The following is a 20,304-nucleotide window of genomic DNA, read 5'->3' on the forward strand; positions in this document are numbered from 1 at the left end:
CACCTGGATTTCAATACGTAAAAATGAAGTGTATGCTTCTATAGGACACCTTGTAATTAATTTCACAAATGGGACAATCATTTAATTTCTTTCAAGTGATGACAGAGGTGCCCATCACTATGTTTTCTTATCTATTTAAATGCTTGGTGACAAGAGAGCATGTGTTTAGAAGGATAACACACACGTTCTTCAATAAATATTAAGCTATATTTTAAGTTTCTTTTTTAGGACTATTACAAATACAATTATTATCCAAGTTGTTATCCAAGTAATGATAATAATAACAACAACAACCATTATTATGATTATTATTTGTATTATTACTACTATTACAACCCTACTATTCGTATTATTATTGTTATCGTTGCTATTGTTATTGGATTTATATGGATTTACTTATCCTGACTCAAGTCAGTTTAAATCATGGTTTTACCAAATATGAAATTTGTTTAGGTAAAATGATTAGAACATGTAGGGCTTCAATCATTACAAAATCTAAAATCCCCACAGGTACCACGGGCATATAAGTATTGCTAAAACAACAACAGAGTCCTGAAACTACTGTTTATCAAACACCAAAAGTGAAATCTGTATTTGGAGTATTTTCAATGGGGAACTTACTTCTAGTGCCTGGTGCCTGGGTTCTACTGCAGGCAGAGTTAGAACATATGTGTCATTTCACAGTCACCTTTTGTATTTTTTTCCTCCAAATGAAAAGTATTATTATGTTAACAATAACTAAGGGTGAGCGATAAACTCTGCTCCGCCAGCGAAGTATGCAGAGTTTTGCCTACTTGCGCTTCACTTGGTCACTTGATCACGGTAGGCTGCTATCATTCACATTGAGAAAGCTGCAGTTCGAGTAGAAAATCTACTTGAATGGCAGAAAGAAGCAGCGCCCTCTGGTGTGCTGCGTGGAGCAGTTCAAGCTGATTTCAAAGAGTGGAACAAGCTCATGGTGCTAAAAATCAGTGCGAGCAACGTGACATGTTTTATTCTACAACTCAGCAGAACTCCACAGAAACTCGCAGAGTTTTATGAAACGCCAAGGAACTTCGTGGAGTAAAACTCACTGAGTTCTGCCCACCCTTTATAACAATAAATACTAATAACATATATTTGTATATTATTAGTATTTTTATTATATATATATATATATATATATATATATATATATATATATATATATATATATATATATATTCACTGAAAAAACCATAGGTTTCACACATGTTACAGTTAGCGGAAATTTTACTGATAAAAAACCAATGAAATTCCCCCGTTATAGTTAGTGCAGGCAACTATAACTCACGCGACCGCAATCCTTTGCTGATGCTAATACTGTATTTAGACACTTATTTGCCCATGTCTTCTTCCATAAATTTTTAGCTATACATATATTACAAATATTTTTTTTTCATATAGACACATATGTCATCAGCAGAAGATTGCGGTCGCGTGAGTTATAGTTGCCTGCACTAACTATAACGGGGGAATTTCATTGGTTTTTTATCAGTAAAATTTCCGCTAACTATAACATGTGTGAAACCTATGGTTTTTTCAGTGAATTTGCAAGGTTTTTAAATGCTAATGCCTAACTATAACGTGTGTGAAACCTATGGTTTTTTCAGTGAATTTGTACGGTTTTTTAAATGCCAAGTTACTTTACGCCATTCGTGGCGTGCGCGCCCACTTAACGCAGTTTGTTCCGTGCGCGCACAGTGAGCACGCGGTGCGCTTCGCGCACCGTGCGCCCACTTTACGCACGTTACGCTAGATGGGCCATGTACGCACGATGCGCTTCGCGCACCGTGCGCACATGGAGGACATATGATGCGCTTCGTTGTGAAAGGTAATATTTTCATTTTTCATATCTGTAATATGCCATGCACAAATGGTGCCCTTCGAGCACCATTTGCACATGGGGTGGGGAGAGTATGGATAATTTTTTTTTTTAAATAATTTTTACCGTACGCGTACGGTAAGCGTAATCGGCGAAATTATTGAAAAAATTAAAATTCCGTTTTTGGCCTTGGGGGATCTTTGGGGACTCCCTCAACATGGCTAGGTGCTTAGGAGCTGTCTAAACAGCCCCTTTACATGTTTTTGTCCTTTGATTTTTAATCCACACTCTGAGTGCGAGAGAGAAAATGGCGGCCGCCCCTTCCTGGTTTCGACCGATTCGAATGTTTACTAAGATCTAACAGCCAATCAGAATCGCGCTCGCGCACGTCACCGTACTTGTACGGTAAGCGCACCGTAAGCGCACCGTAAGCTGGCTCAGATATATATATTGATTTAAAGGCTATTTTCTCAGAATCTACTGAACAGATTTACACCAAACCTACAAAAGGCACTTCCTTGACCTGTAGACTACCTCTCTGCCAAATTTCAAGGAACTCTGTTCAGCCGTTCGGGCTGTAGCTGTGTCTAAAGGTCCTATGGAAAAATGCATGGGAAAAACGCGTTTTGGGACCCCCCTTTTATCTCAGCCCCCGCTTGACGAATCCCCCCCGAGACTTTCAGGGTAGGAGCGGAGCGGAGCGCCCCATTAGTTTTGAAAATTTCGCGAGGATTCGTCGACCGGCGCCAAAGTTATTCCAAATAGAATGTTGCGGTTTTCCTATGGAAACAGGGTCCTAACTATAACTACCTACTGGCGACCGCCAGTAGGTAATATATATATATATATATATATATATATATATATATATATATATATATATATATATATATATATATTCCCACGTTGTTGGCTCGTTTTCGTCAGAGAAGGTTGCGCTCTCCCCAGTGCGGTATCCTACGGTCGAGCCCAGACCGTTACAATGTATCCACAATCTCTTTGAACAAAGAGGAAGCAGGGTCGCACTCCGCAATTGAAAGAAATGTTCTTTTATTTTAGCCCAAATTCTTTATGCAATCAATCCATAACAAAGCGACGCGTTTCGGTCTTGCCACAAGACCTTGCTCACGACACTGTGGCGTGGTTCACGTTTACAATAAATAGCAGTTAATTTTTGAAAAAAAAACTCCCAAGTCATTTCCTGTCATGTGACTATACTCAGCATTATGGGACTTGTAGTCATCAATCCCCTTCAACATAAAAGTTAAACATTTGTCCAACTGTTTTGGTAACATTCAAACAATAATGATTCCTCAGCGAATGTATGCGGTTATTTTCGCAAATCCATATTGCCACAGTTCATATTTATGAAAAATAAACAATTGTAAATAGGAATGTGAGGTGCCCAATTGACTTGTAAAAATACAATGATACAATAATCTAGGCATGATGTTAGACCTGTTATTTTATATATATATTGTTACACAATCGGATTCCTCCAGCAGCGCGCTCTGCGACGGGTGCATTCACGATGGGGCTGAATTCAAGCCCAAGTTTAATTATTTCACAAAATTGCGAAGCACACCATTTAAGCTGATTTATTAAGCATTTTCATTTCTCTGGCATCAACCAACGCGTTTCAGACCAGCGAGGCCTTTGTCACGGTTAGTGAGTCCCTCATTTGTTTCACTCTTTATACCATTCACATACTGCCCGTTATGAGGCATTGTGGGAAACATAGTGCTTATATCAATTAATACATGAATATGAATATTTACAATATTTACAAAGTTGTCAGTTTCAAGATTTAGTTCATATTGCAGTTTTCTTCGCATACTGTTTACAAAATTGCTAATCTTTGTTCAGTTACATTTGTCGCATAATTGCACATTTGTGATATGTTTAGTACATCACCTGGGGCATTTTTTTGTTTTGGTCAGCAAAAATCTTTTCTTTACAAAGATTCATTTTACATATTTTTCTGTGTTTAGTACACACAACGTTTCTTATTAAGACCCCGGTCTGTTACTGTCTGTCTTAAGTGCAAATCTTTGTTGGGAATAGTTCACATAATACACTCAACTGTCCAATTTTAAGGCATGTTCTTTGTACCAATGAGGTTCCACCCCCTTCCAGTCTTTTAATCTAAATGTGCATGTAATCCTCATCACTGTTAATCCCATGAGGGGTTTTAGTTCTTAATCTGATTATGTACCTTGATTCAGTATTGCATGAATTCTAAAGAACCGCATTGCTCTCCAATCACCTTTTTGACATGCCATTACTTGTTTCGCAGTTGCGTAGGAGACATCATTGTTTTTTACAGCCCGAATATGTTCAAGGACTCTTTTCTTAAGCATACATATAGTGCTTCCTATATATTGCATACCACAATTGCATTGGATGATGTATACTACAAACTTTGTTGTGCATGTTATCGCTTGTTTGATCTCAATTGTTTTGCCTTGCAAATCCAAAATCCTTTTCCGATTTTCTCCAATCTTACATGCCTTGCATGTGGTGCATTTTACGAATCCCTATTGCTGTTTATTTAACCAATTTTGTGGTGGTTCTTGTTGAAAGTGACTCCATACAATTAGATCCTTTATGGATTTAGTTTTCCTGTGTGTTATCATGGGCCTTGGTCCTAATAGGGAACCAATCTCAGTATCATTGGCTATCAAATGCCAGTATTTCTGAATGTGCTTCCTCATCCAGCCGCTTTCTTTGCTGTAGGTCAAAACACATCTTGGAGGTTTCTGTTGTTCAGCATCAGTTGACATTTCTTCCATTTTGGAAAGTAATGTTTCAGTTCTTGTTTTCTTTTGTATTCTTTGTCTGCCCCTGCGTAACAGGGTCTCATTGTAGCCCCGTGCTTTCAGTCTTAGTGATGTTTCATTTATATTTTCTCTGGCATCATCTTCCTTTGAGCAGTTGCGTTTCATTCTTGTGAACTCACCGTAATGAATACTCTCTTGCAGAGGTTTGGGGTGAAAGCTCTTCCCATGTAATATACTGTTCATTGCCGTTTCTATGCGGTATAGGGTGGAGTGTATTTGGTCACCCTCAATGTATATCTAGGTGTCCAGGAATGCAATACCTTTGGTGTTTGTGTTACATGTGAAACTTAATCCAATTGAGTTGTTATTCAATGTATTGAAGTATTGCATACAATCCCTTTCTGAGCCGTTCCAAACAATAAACAAGTCATCAATAAACCTGACCCATAGAATTATACTGTTCACATGATCTTGGTTTTGTGTATTCCAGGATGTCTTTTTCCCACCATCCCATTACGATATTCGCGTAGTTGGGGCGAAAAAGAAATGCCCATGGCAGTGCCACAGTCTTGTTTGTAGAGGTCATGGTTGAAGAGAAAGATAGTTTGTTAAACACAATTCTATCATTGACAGCAACATTTTTGTATGCTCCAGTTCTGAGATGTTACGCTGTTGCAAGAAGTAAGCACATGCCTTTAATCCTATGTTGTGTTGGATCGATGTATAGAGTGCAACCACATCTATTGTAGCCATGATGTAATCTGGGTTCTAGTTTATTCCAGTCAAAATCCTTAAAAAAATCCCCAGTATAGCAAATGTAAGAGTTCATGCTTTGTGCAATGGGAGCTAAGAAGTGGTCCACATATTCCGAAACTTTCTCATACAGAGAGATACAAGATGAGACTATTGGTCTCCCTCGTGGTTGCTTTAGTGACTTGTGTATTTTTGGCAAAACAAATATTGTCGGTATTGTTGGTAAGTCATTAGTTAAAAATTGCTGTTCATCCAGATGCAATAAATTTGCTTGGTGCCACAATTTAAATTTTTTATTGAGTTGTATCATCATTTCATTGATGGGATTCTTTTGAAGCTTGGTGTATTTGGAAGTATCATTTAGTTGCCTGTATGCCTCATTTTTGTATGCTTCTATGTCTTGTATCACAATATTACCGCCTTTATCAGCAGGCTTAATCACCAGTGTTTTATTATCCATCAGATCTTTCAGTGCCTTCCGTTCTTTACAGGTTAGATTTTCTCTTCTTTTGGGATGTGTCATTTTTTTCCATTTTATCCATTTCTTCCGTGATTGCATCAGCAAAAAGATCAAATTTATTGCCAGGTGACATAGCAGGACAGAACCTAGATTTTCTCTTTAAGTTAGTCGTTTGATGTGCAGTAGTTTCTATTTGTAGGTCTTGGATTATTTCTCTTTCTGTGACTTCTCCTTCATCTAGATTGAACATCAATTCCAACATATTCTGCAAATCTGGTATCTGATCCATTGTGAGGGGATTTGCCTCCTCTCTTGTATTTTGTAATGATCGTGATGAGGTATTGAAGGTCTTTTTTGATGCGTGAATTTTGGCAAGTTTTAATTTCCTTAGGTACTTGTATAAGTCTATTTTAGTTTGGGTGTATATATATACTTTATTTTGTTTACCAAGAACCATTAAAGTATATGAACGGTATAATGCAAATGTGAATAATAATTCTACTACTGCTACTACTAAAAATAATAATAAAAATAACAATAATAATATCAATCATGTTTTATTTTGGGATTAGCCCATAAAATAAGTGTGCACACACAAACAATAAGATAGTAGTCATTTAAATAATTATAATCAGTGATTTGCAATAGAAAACACAAAATAATATAGTTAATGTCTATAATCTTCAAAAATTCATCAAGTCATAGTGTTTGTATGAATGTGCATTTTGTCATAATTGAAATGGTGGCTATACTGTTCCTTTTCCTATTTAGAGATTATACACTCCACAAGAATGCACAAGAAACTGTGTAACTGTAAAAAAATGTAATTCTTGAAGTTGTAACTTTACAAACTGCTTAAGTGCATTGATATGATGTACTCGGACTGATTTAAATCACAGTAATAACACTGTTTAACGGGGTCCAAGTAGACAGGGCATATATATATATTACTTTGACTCCAAAGTGTAAAAACAAAAGTGGCAGCCATCTGACTGTGGGCAATCCCTTCTGTAAGAAATGGGATTATTATTTGGGGTGAGAAACACCTCATCAGTAAATTCACCTGTGCTCAACCCATTGGTAGCTATGGCACAGAACAGGCAGGCTTAATGTAGTTACTATTTTTGTACTGTTTTGTACCCAAGTCAAAACACCAAGCAATAAAAATCCCTTATGATTTGGAAAAATAGAGTACAATTTTATAAACAAAAAGACATCAAAATGAGAAATATCCCATAAAGGTACAGAAGACATGAAGTTTTAAAGTTTTAAGTAGAAGAAGGGCAAAAAGCATGAAGGGCCACAGGTAGTCTATGGGAACAGTAGACCTAGAATTTGATGTGATTTGAGGCCAATTGTGATGGAGTCCAGGTCAGATACGACATGTGGATTGGTCCTGGTGAAAAGTCTGGAAGTCAAAATGCTTGGAAAAAGTTTCCAAACTTTCTTCTGGTGCACCAACAACCACAGGAGTACATTTCTAAGGCCTGCAGGACCTCCGGGGAAGGCACTTGGAGACTCTCAGGATGTCAAGCAGAGGCCAACAGCAACGTCCAGTTCAAGTCAAGTTTCCACTGGTCATCTAGGCACTTCAAGGAAAATGATCGTTGAAGGCTGTGTCTTTGTAACCACACAGGAGGTCAGTCAACTGAACCCTGGAGTCCACTTCTTTGTCCTCGAGACAAGAGGGAGCAGGTTCAGTCCTAAAGGGCTAATCTCTGGTCACAGACAGAAGGTTTGGTCCTCTTCTGTTCCTCCACGGGTCCATAAAGAATTCTCAAGAGGGTTCCTGGGGATGCCACATTTATGCCTGCCATCAGATAGTGTGTAGGCATGACTTCCGTGCACTACCTTACCAATGGGGCAAAAGTTCCTGGGGTAACACTACACACTTTTCAGTAGTTATTAGTTGCTTTATTGAAAGCAGACCAAAAATTACATGTGCCAGGGAATTTTCAAGAAGGCAAATGCTTCAGCCATACTAAAATGGGGCTCTAAGGGATAGGAATGCATGTGGCAGTGTCAAAGAAATAACTAGTCTCCCTCACATTTAACGCTAAAGTCCAGTTTGAAGCAAGCCCTGTTGCTACAAAGACAGTTGTCTAGTAGCACAAGAGCTGGGTCCTGCAGCACCCAGACAGGAAATACACAAGAATTTTACTGGCATCCGGTTTGCTCCTTTTTAAGTGTGCCAATATTTTACATGTGCTTCACACAGAGCTGTCAGGCAGGATTTGACACTGAGGTGTTAACAGGATGCCAAAAGCACTCACCTTGAATATTCGGCTGAGCTCCTAAGAATAAGACCTGCCCATTAATTTTGACCTGTCAGTGAAGCTGACCAGCTGTGTTGCTCCTCAGACGAATTTCACACCTTGTTTATACTTAATTCAAGCCAAGTACAGGCTGGGACTTGGTAGAGGCTAATCATAATTAGCCCTTTGAAAGTTCAGAAAAGTGAAGGGTAACTGACTAAAAGTTACATTTTTGCTATACATTTAATAAAAGTCCAACTTTATTGTTAGATTGAAATTTGATTACATATAAGACATATAAGAATAGGTCTTTGAATGGCATCTCTAGCTGGTGCTGGTCAAAACCTTTACATTAAAGTGCATGATCTATGTGCCAGTTACAGCCTCACCATTTTCAATGTTGTTTTCAGCTTAGTCACTGGGGCAGACATGCCATTTTTGATGTCACGCTTGAACCTATTTTTTCACTGCACCTGTAGTGGATGGCACAATAGATGTTGCAGTCCACAAGTAGTATTTAACTTTCCAGGTCATGGATATTACACACCATTTACTATGCCCTGCAGGAAAATAAAATGTTCCAATTAGGGTTAAACCACTTTAACCATGTTTAAAGAGGTACTTAGGCACTTTATTCTTCTTAAGCAGAGACTTCTAAGTTCAGCAATAGAAGAGTCCAGAAAAAGATGAAACATCAGGGGTGACCATGCAAAGAACTATTTCTTCGTCATTTATGCTACAGCCAATATTCCATAAAATAATTTCATTAATTATGAGGTTTCCTTCTTTGGTCCAAGCCAACTGAGATACGGTTTGCTGTCCTGGTTATAGGTTATTATTGTTAAAATATGGCTCACAAGCAGCTTGTTCTTATATTTGTGAATCTATCAACACCTTCTCTGCAGAAAACCAAGCACCAGACATCAGGGAGTTAATCACGTGTCACAAGCTTGATGCATTCTTCATCACAGAAACATGGTTCAACCCCACATCACATACGTCCTTCTTCCAACAGGTCACAGCATCCATCATGTGGGCTGCACACATAAGAAGGGAAGAGCCCTTGCTGTCATCCATATGTCCTATGCAAGCAACTAACACATTTACATGGAGCTGCTGACATTTTATTTCTCGCTCTGCAAAAGGACTTCATTAGTTAATTTTCAGATTCCTCCACCACCTTGTCCATCTAAATGTCCACAACACGCTCTTCATGACATCAACCTCAAAGACAACAAAAGCTAAAAAAAAAAACAGGAGACACCTTCTTTAATCTCATCGACACACTCAAAGCGGTGCTGGATATCACACATCCAACCCACTTAAAAGGCCACATCCTCAACCTTGTCTTTTCAATATAACATACAATTCACTGCAAACCACCCAAGTATCTTGACTGCATTGACCACTTTGCCATCTCTAACTCCCTGCTCAGCTTCCTACCAACAAACTGAGTGCAACCCAAAAGAAAAGACCAACCTTCAGATCCTTCAAAGACTTTCGCATAGGCAACCTAATACGTGAAATCTTTTGCTACCATATCAACTTAATGCCTTATGCCAACACTCCTCTAAACAACTTCAACACTTTTTGGGATAATTATTTGAACATTCACATCCGAATCAAAACCCACAAGTGCAAACCAAAGTCTTGAGTACCTTGGTATTCTAAAGGCCTTGTGGACAATCAACAATCCATCATCAGACAGGAAAGAAAATGATTGAAAAAGAAAACTCCCAATGACCCCATGATACTAAGGTCCCTCACCGTAACATGCAAACAGCTCATCACATCAGCCAAAAAAGTACTATACTAACACCATCAATGAAACCATCAACTGAAGCAGAATGTTCTTCAAGATAGTCAAGCACTGCAGCAAAACCCTGCCAGACCCACATTATCCTCACTGCAAAAAAAGTGCAATGCCTTGTGTTCATGGAGAATATATAGAAGATCTAACAGTACATTGGCAATACCAAGCTTGCATCATCTCTTATGGTCTTCCCTTCCATCAGAATCCCACAATGGTCAGCTTTCAAAGCCCTATCTCTTGCAGATTTCACCAACATACTTAACCCCTGCAAACCCATTTGTTATGAAGATTAGGTCTTACCCACATCCTTCATCAAAGCTCTCTCTGGAGATGCTCTCTCATATCTACTCGCCATTGCCAATGCCTCCCTAACTAAAGGTATCTTCCCAGAAGCTCTTGAGAATGGCATGATCATCCCACACCAAAGGAAGCCTACACTGGACCCTGATGTCCCTGTGATCTAGTGGCCCGTAATTCACATACCATTTATAAGCAAGCTCCTTAAATAAAGTCATCCATGTTCAACTTCAAGATCACATCAATTACCTACACAACTACCTTTTTAGGTCAAAGCCTACCTGAGAGCACAGCTGTCTTAGTTTGCTAACGACATCATGGGGATATTCGGAAAGCTTCCCTGGGAATGCATTCCGCCCATGCTTACTATTCCCTTTTTCATTTGTAATCACATTTGCTTGCTTTCTATTAGCTGGCTCAATCTGTTTTAGGCTGTCCAACTTCAGTTTGTCCCTTCTCTTGCACAAACCCATTTTACTGTATTTTTCCATTAGTACTAGATTTTTGTAAACAGTCCTTTCAATCTTGTTCTAATCTTGTCACATTTGGTGTGCATTAAAGACATAGGTCAAAAGTCAGGCTCTGTCTTCCAGGGAGCTTGTGAGTCAGTTACCCCGTATGCCAGACGGGACTGGCGTGAAGATTGCTGTGACAGTTGGGTCATTGCCCATTTGACATGTGAGTTGGAAACCCTGTATGCCAGAGGTGACAAGTGTGAAGACTGCCATGATGATTAGCCCATTGCCCATGTGTGCTGAGAGTTGGCGTCTCCGTTTGCCAGAGGGTAGTAGCTGTGAAGAGGAACACGTCTACTGTGCAGATCGGGCCGTCGTCTGAGTGAAGAGTAAATGTGGTGACCCCATATGCCAGAGGGGGTCACCAAAAGAAGACAAGGAGTGCTGCCTAGTGGATGCCATTGTCATGTGACGAGGCTGCCGTGGTGATGCATGGGGCTCTAAGCCCCGATTTGGGATTGGAACTAGGAACCATCAACAATTCCCCCACTCATCAGAGGAAGACCAAAAGAAAACTTATTGTTGCATTGGAGGAGTGCCAACACCGACACCCAACTGCTGCCCCTGCAGAGCCGCGTGTGTGGTATTCACCCGAGGCAGCCACAGATGGTGCCAGCACTCACAAGAGAGACACTCTAGGAGACTTCGGTCAGACAATCCCTGCTGGTGCGGGCAAGACTGAGCTACAGGGCGGAGGGCCCCAGGGGAACTTGTCTGCCAGTTTGCACTTTGGTGCTAGAACACTTTGATATCATAGTCAGAGTGGGAATCCTAAGATTCAGACTGCTAGTGGGGACTAACCTGAAGTCTTTCTATAGTGAATGGGAATAACTCTAATCGCTAGAGAGAGAGAAGTGGGAATCAAGGGTTTTACCTGTTAAACACTAGAGCCCTGATCTCAGGTGGGCTGTGTGTATTGTTTGTGTATGCCGTATTCCACTTTGTGGTTGCATGTGAATACTCTTTCTAAAAGAAATTATTTGGCTAGACAATCATTTATTACTGCCACTGAAAGCATTGTGTGTGTGAGCCTGTGCTCAACTCCCCTGTGTATACCTCCTCCAAGAAGCCTTGGACTGCTCTACCCATGCTACCACTGAGAATCATGTCCTGAAGGTGTACTTGGCCCCAGTTGCACAGCACCCATGGAAAAATGAGTAAAAAGCCTCACTCTCAGCGCCGGATTGGGCATAGCAGGCACCAGGCGTTTCCCCAGTGGGCCACCAGAGTGTGGCCCCGTGTGGACCCCTGGGTGCCTTTTTTGTTACTGGGGGCAGACAAGATCGGCCCTCTGTAACAAAAGCGGAAACAGTGAGAAAGGATTGATGCTTCCAACAAGCAGCATTCACCCCAAGGGCTGGCCGAGCTGTTTGTCTGGGTCGGTTTCGGTTCCCAGTGCGGCTGTGCTCAGTTCCCATGGTTGGGCCCAGTAGCTAACCCAATCGCCCTCTGACATGAACTAACAAGCAGCCTTCCAATTTATTACAGATGTAACAAATATTTTTCACTGGGGTGAGCAACAGAATATCAGACAAACAAATCAAAGTCTTATATTTAGTGATTATGAACAAAAATCTCCATTTAATTACCAGTTGTTGAATTCATAATTGGGCATCAGCTTAGAAACGGAGTTCGAAGTAGTCATTAAACTTGTTCTTGAACCCAACAATTAATATACGTATATTGATTGCGGTTGGTGCGGGGCACAAAGCAAAATAAAAAAGCACCACGAATTTGGGTCCGCATAGTCTTTTTTCGACAGTAAAGAAAGGTGTGTGAGACGAGAGACTGGAATTAATATACATTATAGAATTATCAATAAAATAGTAACTTGAACTTCACCTACCTGTTCCAGGCGTCTTTATAACATATTTGATTGACTTAACCATTGTGTTTTTTTTTTAAAACATACAATAAAGCACACTGTGCCATAGTTGTGTACCAACTAATCCTGTACTTATAATCAGAAACATCATAAATATGCAGTCTGAACAAATGTGTTTACAGAACTGAAGTAGTAGTACTTAAGTAAATAGATAAGCTGTTCTAACATTTAAATGAAAGTACTTAAAAAATGTCTCCTTCTAGTGTCAGCTAGCTATTTAAAATCTTGGAAATTGCATGAGAAAATAATGTGCACTTCTTTCATACCCAAGAAATATCACACTGGAGAAAGAGCGTTTTATTGACTCACTCTTACACAAAAGAGGTTAAGTATTCAAACTTTCTTTCCCCCAAGATGAGTCATGCCACATAATCTATAATTGCCTTCAAGATGCAAGAGCCTGTATTGGAAGTCCTACTTATATAGCTTTTCCAGAGTTCACCTTGAACCTTAATGATTGAATCATTATTGTAAAATTGAGCAGAGTGTAAATGGCTCATCTAGTAAGTTGGCAACTACATTATCTTAGTACTTTGCTTCTTTCCTTTATCATAATAAAAAGGCAGGGTCCAGGATAAAACAAAGGGATGTGACTAAGGTAGCGTAAATAGCTGCTACTCAATAGAAGATCCCTGCTGCACCCATAGATAACCGGGGGTATATTTCTTCCACCATAACAGGAACCTCAAACGTTATCTTTTAATTGCAATTTCATTTATATAGCACTTACAACCCCTAACGAGGTGTTGAAGCACTTTTCGGCGTGTAGCACACTATTACGGAACCCAAATAGGATTAGTGGTGATTAGTATAGGGAGATATGAAATTAATTTGAGCGGTAGACATGTGAGTTTCTTATTTGATTGAAAAAGGATATTGGAAGGATAAAAGAGGAAAGGTTTTGCATTTATAAAGCACTTGCCACCCCTGATGAGGTGTCGGTGTGCTTTCTGCAGGTAGCACGCTAATGCAGAACCCAAAAAGGATTAGTGAGGAATTAGTATAAGGAAATATGAAATCAATTTGAGCAGTGGACATTCGAGTCTTTTAGTTGGGTTCAAAACATAGCGGAGGGATAGAAGAAGGAAGGGTCTAGAAAGTGTTATTTGGAGATCCTAGCAGTAGGAGGAGGTTTGGGATGAGTAAAGGGGAAGTGGGGGAGGGGAAGAGTCAGGGGGAAGGGTTTAGAAAGGCTTGTTTGGGAGGTCTGAATAGTAAAAATAAGGCTTGAAATTATGCAAGGACGTGTAGAGGAGGGAAGAGTCTATAAAGGGTTGTTTTCGGGATCACAGCAGTAGAATGGGGTTTGGGATGAGTCAGAGAGTGGAAGTAGATGACAAATTTGAGAGAGGTATAGGGTGAGAAATAGGGTAGTGCATTGGAGAGCATATTAGAATGAGATTTGGGATGAGTCAGAGAGTGGGGGTAAAGGGTATATTGAAAGAGGAAGAGGGTGAGATATAGGGAACTGCACTGGAGATGCTGAATTAGAAGTAAAGTAATAAATATAAAGATACATAACTACATGGAAGGTTTACTGCCTATGAGATAAGAATGGCAATATCTGAAGATGCCAAAGGTAAGAGCCCAGGTTTTGGTCTACTGGCAGAATTGTATACTATCTACTTAGACATACGGGCCCTCAAATTTTTGGGCATGGTCACAGCAGCCAAGAAACAAGCATTGACAAAGCTAATATTCAATTCAATTATAAACTTTATTCGATATGTAAAAAACAATATCACAAAAGTACACGTATATTAAAAGAAATGAAGTAGAATAATAAAATACTGTGAAGGCACATATAAAAACGTTAAAAACATATTCAGAGGAGTACAAATAGGCATAATTACAATAATTTAACAACCATCATGCACTCATTTAAGTAAGAAATACACAACAAGCGTTGAATCTTGTGTCATCTAAGGTTGCATTGAAGCCCTCACTCTCACAATCACTTTTAGGTAAGAGGAAACAACAGCAATGGCTAAAGGATTGTCCAATGTGTTTAATTTATAATAGGCCGCTCTACAAGATTGTAATCCCCATGATTTAAGTAAGGGTTTCAGGTAGGTTGCCCTCGGCAATTGATAAAACCTACAAAACAAAATGCAATGGATGTTAGATTGTGTTGAGAGACCATCGCAAGGGCATTTCTCCAGGTTGCTGGACCAACAGTTTTGATTAGGGAATGTTAATAGTCTGAAGAAAGTGTCAGTGCGAAAACGGGTTACAAGCATGCGAATAAAAGGAGATGGTATTAAAAATAAATACTGCTGGGTCCCTTGTGTAGTGGTAGAATGTTGGTGATCAACTACCGTGCTCTTATGTTTTTCAGATGACCATCGTCGGCTAATCAGGTGGCTTAGGACTAGTTGTTTTAGTGTAACTCTAGATATTTTATTCAAAGTTGATGGATCAGAAAAAAATTCAGGATGCCCTAAGTCAAATGACAGGTTTCTTACATATTTCAACCACTTGATATTATCAGCCTCGTTGAGGCGAAGGCAATCTGTGATGATTTCCCTATTTAGATTGGTCTCCTGGTTGGTCCAGACTTTATGCCATAGGATGATGGGGGAAGAATTTATGATGTCCGTGATGTATGTAAGACCAAGTTCATCATGTACCACGTATGTAGATGTACCGCGTGGGACAGCCAGGAGGTAAAGTAAAAAAGAGTTCTCAGAGCGTTGAATATGGCCGGCATGCTCAATTCCCCAAATCCCAGATCCATAAATGCCAGTCGAAATGCACTTGACAAAGCTAATAGGTTTTGCCTATGAAAATCTATATGGTTTGTCAATGTTTTTTACATGTTGCACAGAAATTGAGCTGCTGTGCAACATGGCTTAGAGTACACAAAAAGTGCAATTAAGCAGCCACCATAGGCTGTAAGTCTCCTTTAAAAACGTTTCTGTTTTAATTACAAGAGATTTCATAAGCATGGTGCAAGCGCTGTGCAGGTGAAACCCAGAGCAGAGATGCAGCCAAATACTGATCACTGCTTCTAAAAAGTAAGGTAAATATTTAATAATTTGTTTTTTAGATACTGTTGTACAGTTCAATGCTTTCCACTCCTACTCACGTCATTGTTTTCAGGACAATAATTTGTGTCACATTAACTTCCTGTCAAGTAATACCTACTACATTTGACTCATCCTTTTTTAGTGTGAAGCAGAAATCATCCAAATAGTGTGGAAAGGAGAGCTGTTGGTCTTCTAAGTGGAATACAATTTAGGTTTGCTCTTATAATTAGAAAATATTGTCAAATAGAAATCTTAAGTAAACTACAAGAGGTAAGGCCTGCATACTTTTCAAATATTCTTTTCACAATCCTAATGTACTAAAAGGGTTAGGCGAAGCAGAGCAGCACTCCATGACAGGCTAGTCTAATCTCGCCTCGTGTGTTGTCACCCAGCAGTCGAGGTCTGGGTCTTAGGATCCACTACTTCTTACCTTTGGGGATGCTGATGTCACAGTTCAGATTCTTCCCCTGCAGTCGGTAGTATGCAACTTCCTGCAGTCGAGCTCGCTCGAGCTCAGAAAGGCTTTGCAGGGGCGCTGGTTGCAGTCTGACATTCTGCCCAAACATTGTTGCCCAGATGAAGTTGCCCTGCAGGAGAGAGGAACACAAAAATAGAGATCCACATATTATGAAGAGTTCTTTGACAAAGAACCGCTGGCTGAACGTTTACCCTATAACCTCTGAGAATTTTCCATTGAATTCATTTGTAAAATATCCACACTTTAAAACTTTTACACTGAATATATCACAAAAAAGTAGTGTCTTGAAGTACACGTTTCTGTATCAAACTTCATACGAATGATTTTATGCTAAAGACAAGTTAGTAGCGTCTATTTTAATCTTACTAAGTTTATTGCAGGTGAACAACAAGCCAAAGGTTGACCAAGTCACCAGTTCTGCCATTCCCATGACAGCTCAGCCATCATATTTCAGCTCCCTCAATGAGGAGGTTTTGGCAAAGATGCTCGCAGAGGCGGCTCCTCCACTAAGGCGAAGGAGATTCGCCCCACTGATTTTCAGCACTAAAGAAAAGGAAAAATTAAATGATAATACCACACTGTTTTATCATTTCATTTTTCTGTGCTGAGGCAGTTCTGTGGGACGGGACTAGGTTGCTCACTGAGCAGGGAGAGGAGTGGTTGGAGCACATTCTAAGTGCACATAACGGTTTGGTCGGCCGTCTTGGGCCGGCCAAACAGTTATGCGCACTTAGCATGTGCTCCACCGGGCTGTAAGGCACAACCTGGGTGAGGAACATGCACAGCCTCCCAGTCCTTCTCTGAGCGCCGAACCACGGCGGGGAGTCTGGGAGCCTGTGTGCTTCGGTTTCACACAGAAGCAGAGGACGGAGATAATGGAGGAGAGACCTCCCTCCCCCTCTCCCGCCTCAATATTACTGCCCGGGCAGCTGCCACTGCAGCTGATACAGTTGGAACACTTTTGGCTTAATTGTTCATTGAAACAGCTGCCTGAGAAACTATCGGTCAATTTTTACATTTTTCAAAAACGAAATCCCACAAGGAATTTGTCTTTGAAACATGTAAAATCAATGTCCTTGATATGCTGGGAGTTGTCTCAGGGCACTGGGTTGGGGGATGTGGGCCGGTGTTTGTCTCTGGTTGTGTTTCCCTGCCTGGGGCAGTCATGCTGTGCCTGGCAATCCCAGGCAAGGAAATAAACACCCAGGAGGAATGGCTCTAAATAGCAAGACACCAAGGAGGTGGCAGCTCTGCATCAGGTGCTTTAGTTGAAGGTATTTCCAAGGGTGGAGATGGGATGAAGCAATAACACCGGAAACACAGCTGTCCACCAACCCAAAACGAGGTGAAGAAGGTGTGGAAACCGAGAGCACGGAGGTCAGGACTTCTGCTACTTTTCATCAGCCACCTCGAAATGAAGCCCTATACCTAGATACACACCAAGATTAATCTAATTGACCTCACAATGGAAACCACATAGAGTTCAACCTTAGTGTACCTACCGTCCCAAAGTACAGTTTTACGGTACACTGTGGAACTGCAAATTGTGCTATTGGAGATACGTGAAGAAATGCACCTCCCAACAATTCACGTTCAAAGATACGCAGAGAATTGATTTAACTGTTGATTCAGAAAGAAAATATACTACCTACGAGAGAAAACGCAGTCCTTACCGACTTCCTCGTTTTTGGTTAACAAATTCACTAACATATCAGAATAGGAAAATGCATACAATTTTTTTTCCTCAATTCTCCTTATCAAGTAAGCTGGGCCACTCACACTTTCAAATCCACAGCCAGATTGAATAATTAACTGTTTGTGACATCTTCAACACATTTCACCCACAAAATGTGAAGACTCCCGTAAAAAGATGCGGCTTTTAACTTAAATGAATGAAACGTAAATGTTCCGAAGAACACATTCTATGGAATATAATGCTTTTCCAGTTGGTTTGTGAATGCTAACTAATTATGTTTATATATATTTGACATTTAGCGCATGAACACAGCTCCAATAAAAGAAAGGAGTATTACAACAGAGTGAAGATTTAAGAGCAAACAAGGGTAGATAGGCGGTGGACTAATGAGACTAAGATCACATGTGGGGACTGAAATGGATAACAAATAGGAAACTAACAGAGAGAAGCAATGCAAAGTGGTGACTCTGTTTACGAGTCCATTAGAGGACATAGAGCTTCTACGTGTTGCTGATGAATAGAGTCTTTAGTTCTTATCCTAAAATGAAAGACTGGTAGAGGTTGGTAAATCTTGAATGGGATGAAGCCAGAGGTGACTGCAGTGACTGTAGAGGATACTACATGTCTTGTAGGTGATGCCAGTAGCCAGAAGGAGTGAAGAGAAATTATTAAGTGTCAGTGTAATCCTGTTGTATTTCTTGTCCCAACACCCATTAGCACAGAAAATGACATCACAGCACCCTGCACTCCTCCCCACTACCAGGCCCTTCTTAATGGCAGCTGCAAAACGGATCTGCAGCGGATGGGCACAACAGGCACGCCGAAGGTGTGCCAAAGGTGAGCCCATCTGTGTCCCTCCGCACCTGGACCATGCCCCAAGTGCCAAGAATCTTGGTTCGATCACCACCTAGTAATACGGCACAACACTCCTTAGACCTCTAGACCCCAGAGACCATTCACCAAATGCTGTTGTGCCCCACCTGCACCAATTGCCAGTTCTCTAGCAGCCACCTGTAGGAAGATGGAGTGTTACGTGGTGTGAGGGTTAAACCTCACCATGTAATGCTATCACAATACCCCAAAGATGATCTTCGGATTCACACCAATGAAATCTTAGCTAAGTCCTGGTAGTCTGGCAAAGAGCGGTCAGGTTTCACTAGAGGAACATGTGTTAAGTGTTTCAGAGTAACAACATGAAGTAATTGACACAACTCAAGAGAAAGTGACAAAAACACAAGAGGGTAGTTGCTGATGCCAGTCAAAGGTTGAATGCAATTGCCCCTAGGTGCAGCGTTCAGTAAAGGGGTCAGTTGCACAACTAGAAATCAACAAGCTTTTGGCAGTGATAAGTAGAGCAGAAAGTAACTTCAACGTCCGGTGGTCCCAGGGAATGTGGTGGCTGCCTGTAACGTTGTGGAAGACAGGACTACAGTTCCCACAATGTACTAGATCATCTGGATTTGGGCAATCCATCAAAGGGCCCGATGTCCAGTGGTCCTTCTGATCCGGAGGATTGTTTTACCTGCAATTGTCAGGGGACTAGTGCCACTAGTCCAGAGGAGTCTGAGGGTGCTACAGGCTTCCACATAGGTACCTCTGTTTTTGGAACCAGGAGATAGCCTAGGAAGGGTCTTGGTAAGGCAGTTCCAGGAACGTTGCAGGGTATCCCTCTTTTTCTTTGTGAAAGTGCTGTTGTCGCCAACACTGGCCTCTTCTTCTGTCCTCTTTTATACATGTTGTTCAGAACTGAGGTTCTGGTGTCAGGGGTGTCCCTTAAATCCTTGATTTAGTGGAGTTAAGGGTGTGGAACAAGTAGCCAATGGGCTGATAGTCCATACAGCTAGCCCGCCACTGAGGTGACCACATCCAGGGGTGTAGGGTCACCTTTTCTACCCAGAACTCTATTCTGCCACTCCTACAGATGACAGAAATCAAATTTTAGTGTACAGACCAGGCTGCCCACCCAGGAGGTGTGACTAGCATTCTGAGGGTGTACACCTCTAAATAAGTTCCAGCCTGTCCAGATGCAAATATGCCTGGGGCAGGGAGAGAGCGGTTTCCTCCTCTTGGAGTCAGCCTTGGTGCATTTCAGAGGAAGTTCAGCCTTTGAAACTTACCGCCTTGAAGTGCCTTTCCATTACCCTGCTTGGGAGGAGGGAGTTGTGACCTCCTTCCTGGCCAAGATTTTGTTCCTGAATCCTGGGAGTGACCACACTGTCTAGCAGGAGGCAAGAATCCTGTCTTAGCTGCAGCAAATGAGGGAAACATGGGCTTGTCAGGCAGAGCACAGAGAAACTGGGGCAACCAAGTTGGCAACCTCCAAGGTAGTCACCTGGGTGCGTACCACATCACCCTCGACATGAGATTCGTGTCAGGGTTCAGAAAGAAAGCATGTTGTATGATACCAAACAAAAGCTATTTAGGCACTACCATAATGGAGCTGCCAACCTCGGGTTTCCCCGGAATGCCAGCCCATGTTATCCTATGGAAAGTCTACCAC

The 20,304-nt window shown here is 40.9% G+C and overlaps 1 protein-coding gene across 5 annotated transcripts in view; it reads right to left on the reverse strand.

Moving 5' to 3' along the window:
• The window catches only part of LOC146823290 (rho GTPase-activating protein 6-like), a 1,132,600-nt gene that overhangs the window by 450,004 nt on the left and 662,292 nt on the right, over positions 1-20,304 (reverse strand). For all 5 annotated transcript variants that reach the window (XM_085607628.1, XM_085607627.1, XM_085607629.1 and 2 more), the window contains one exon: positions 16,061-16,217. In XM_085607628.1, the coding sequence (XP_085463754.1) occupies positions 16,061-16,217 (157 nt within the window). The remainder of the gene's footprint in view (positions 1-16,060; positions 16,218-20,304) is intronic.

The sequence above is a fragment of the Triturus cristatus genome, chromosome 5_2 (genome assembly GCF_964204655.1).
Source record: "Triturus cristatus chromosome 5_2, aTriCri1.1, whole genome shotgun sequence".
Taxonomy (NCBI): domain Eukaryota; kingdom Metazoa; phylum Chordata; class Amphibia; order Caudata; family Salamandridae; genus Triturus; species Triturus cristatus.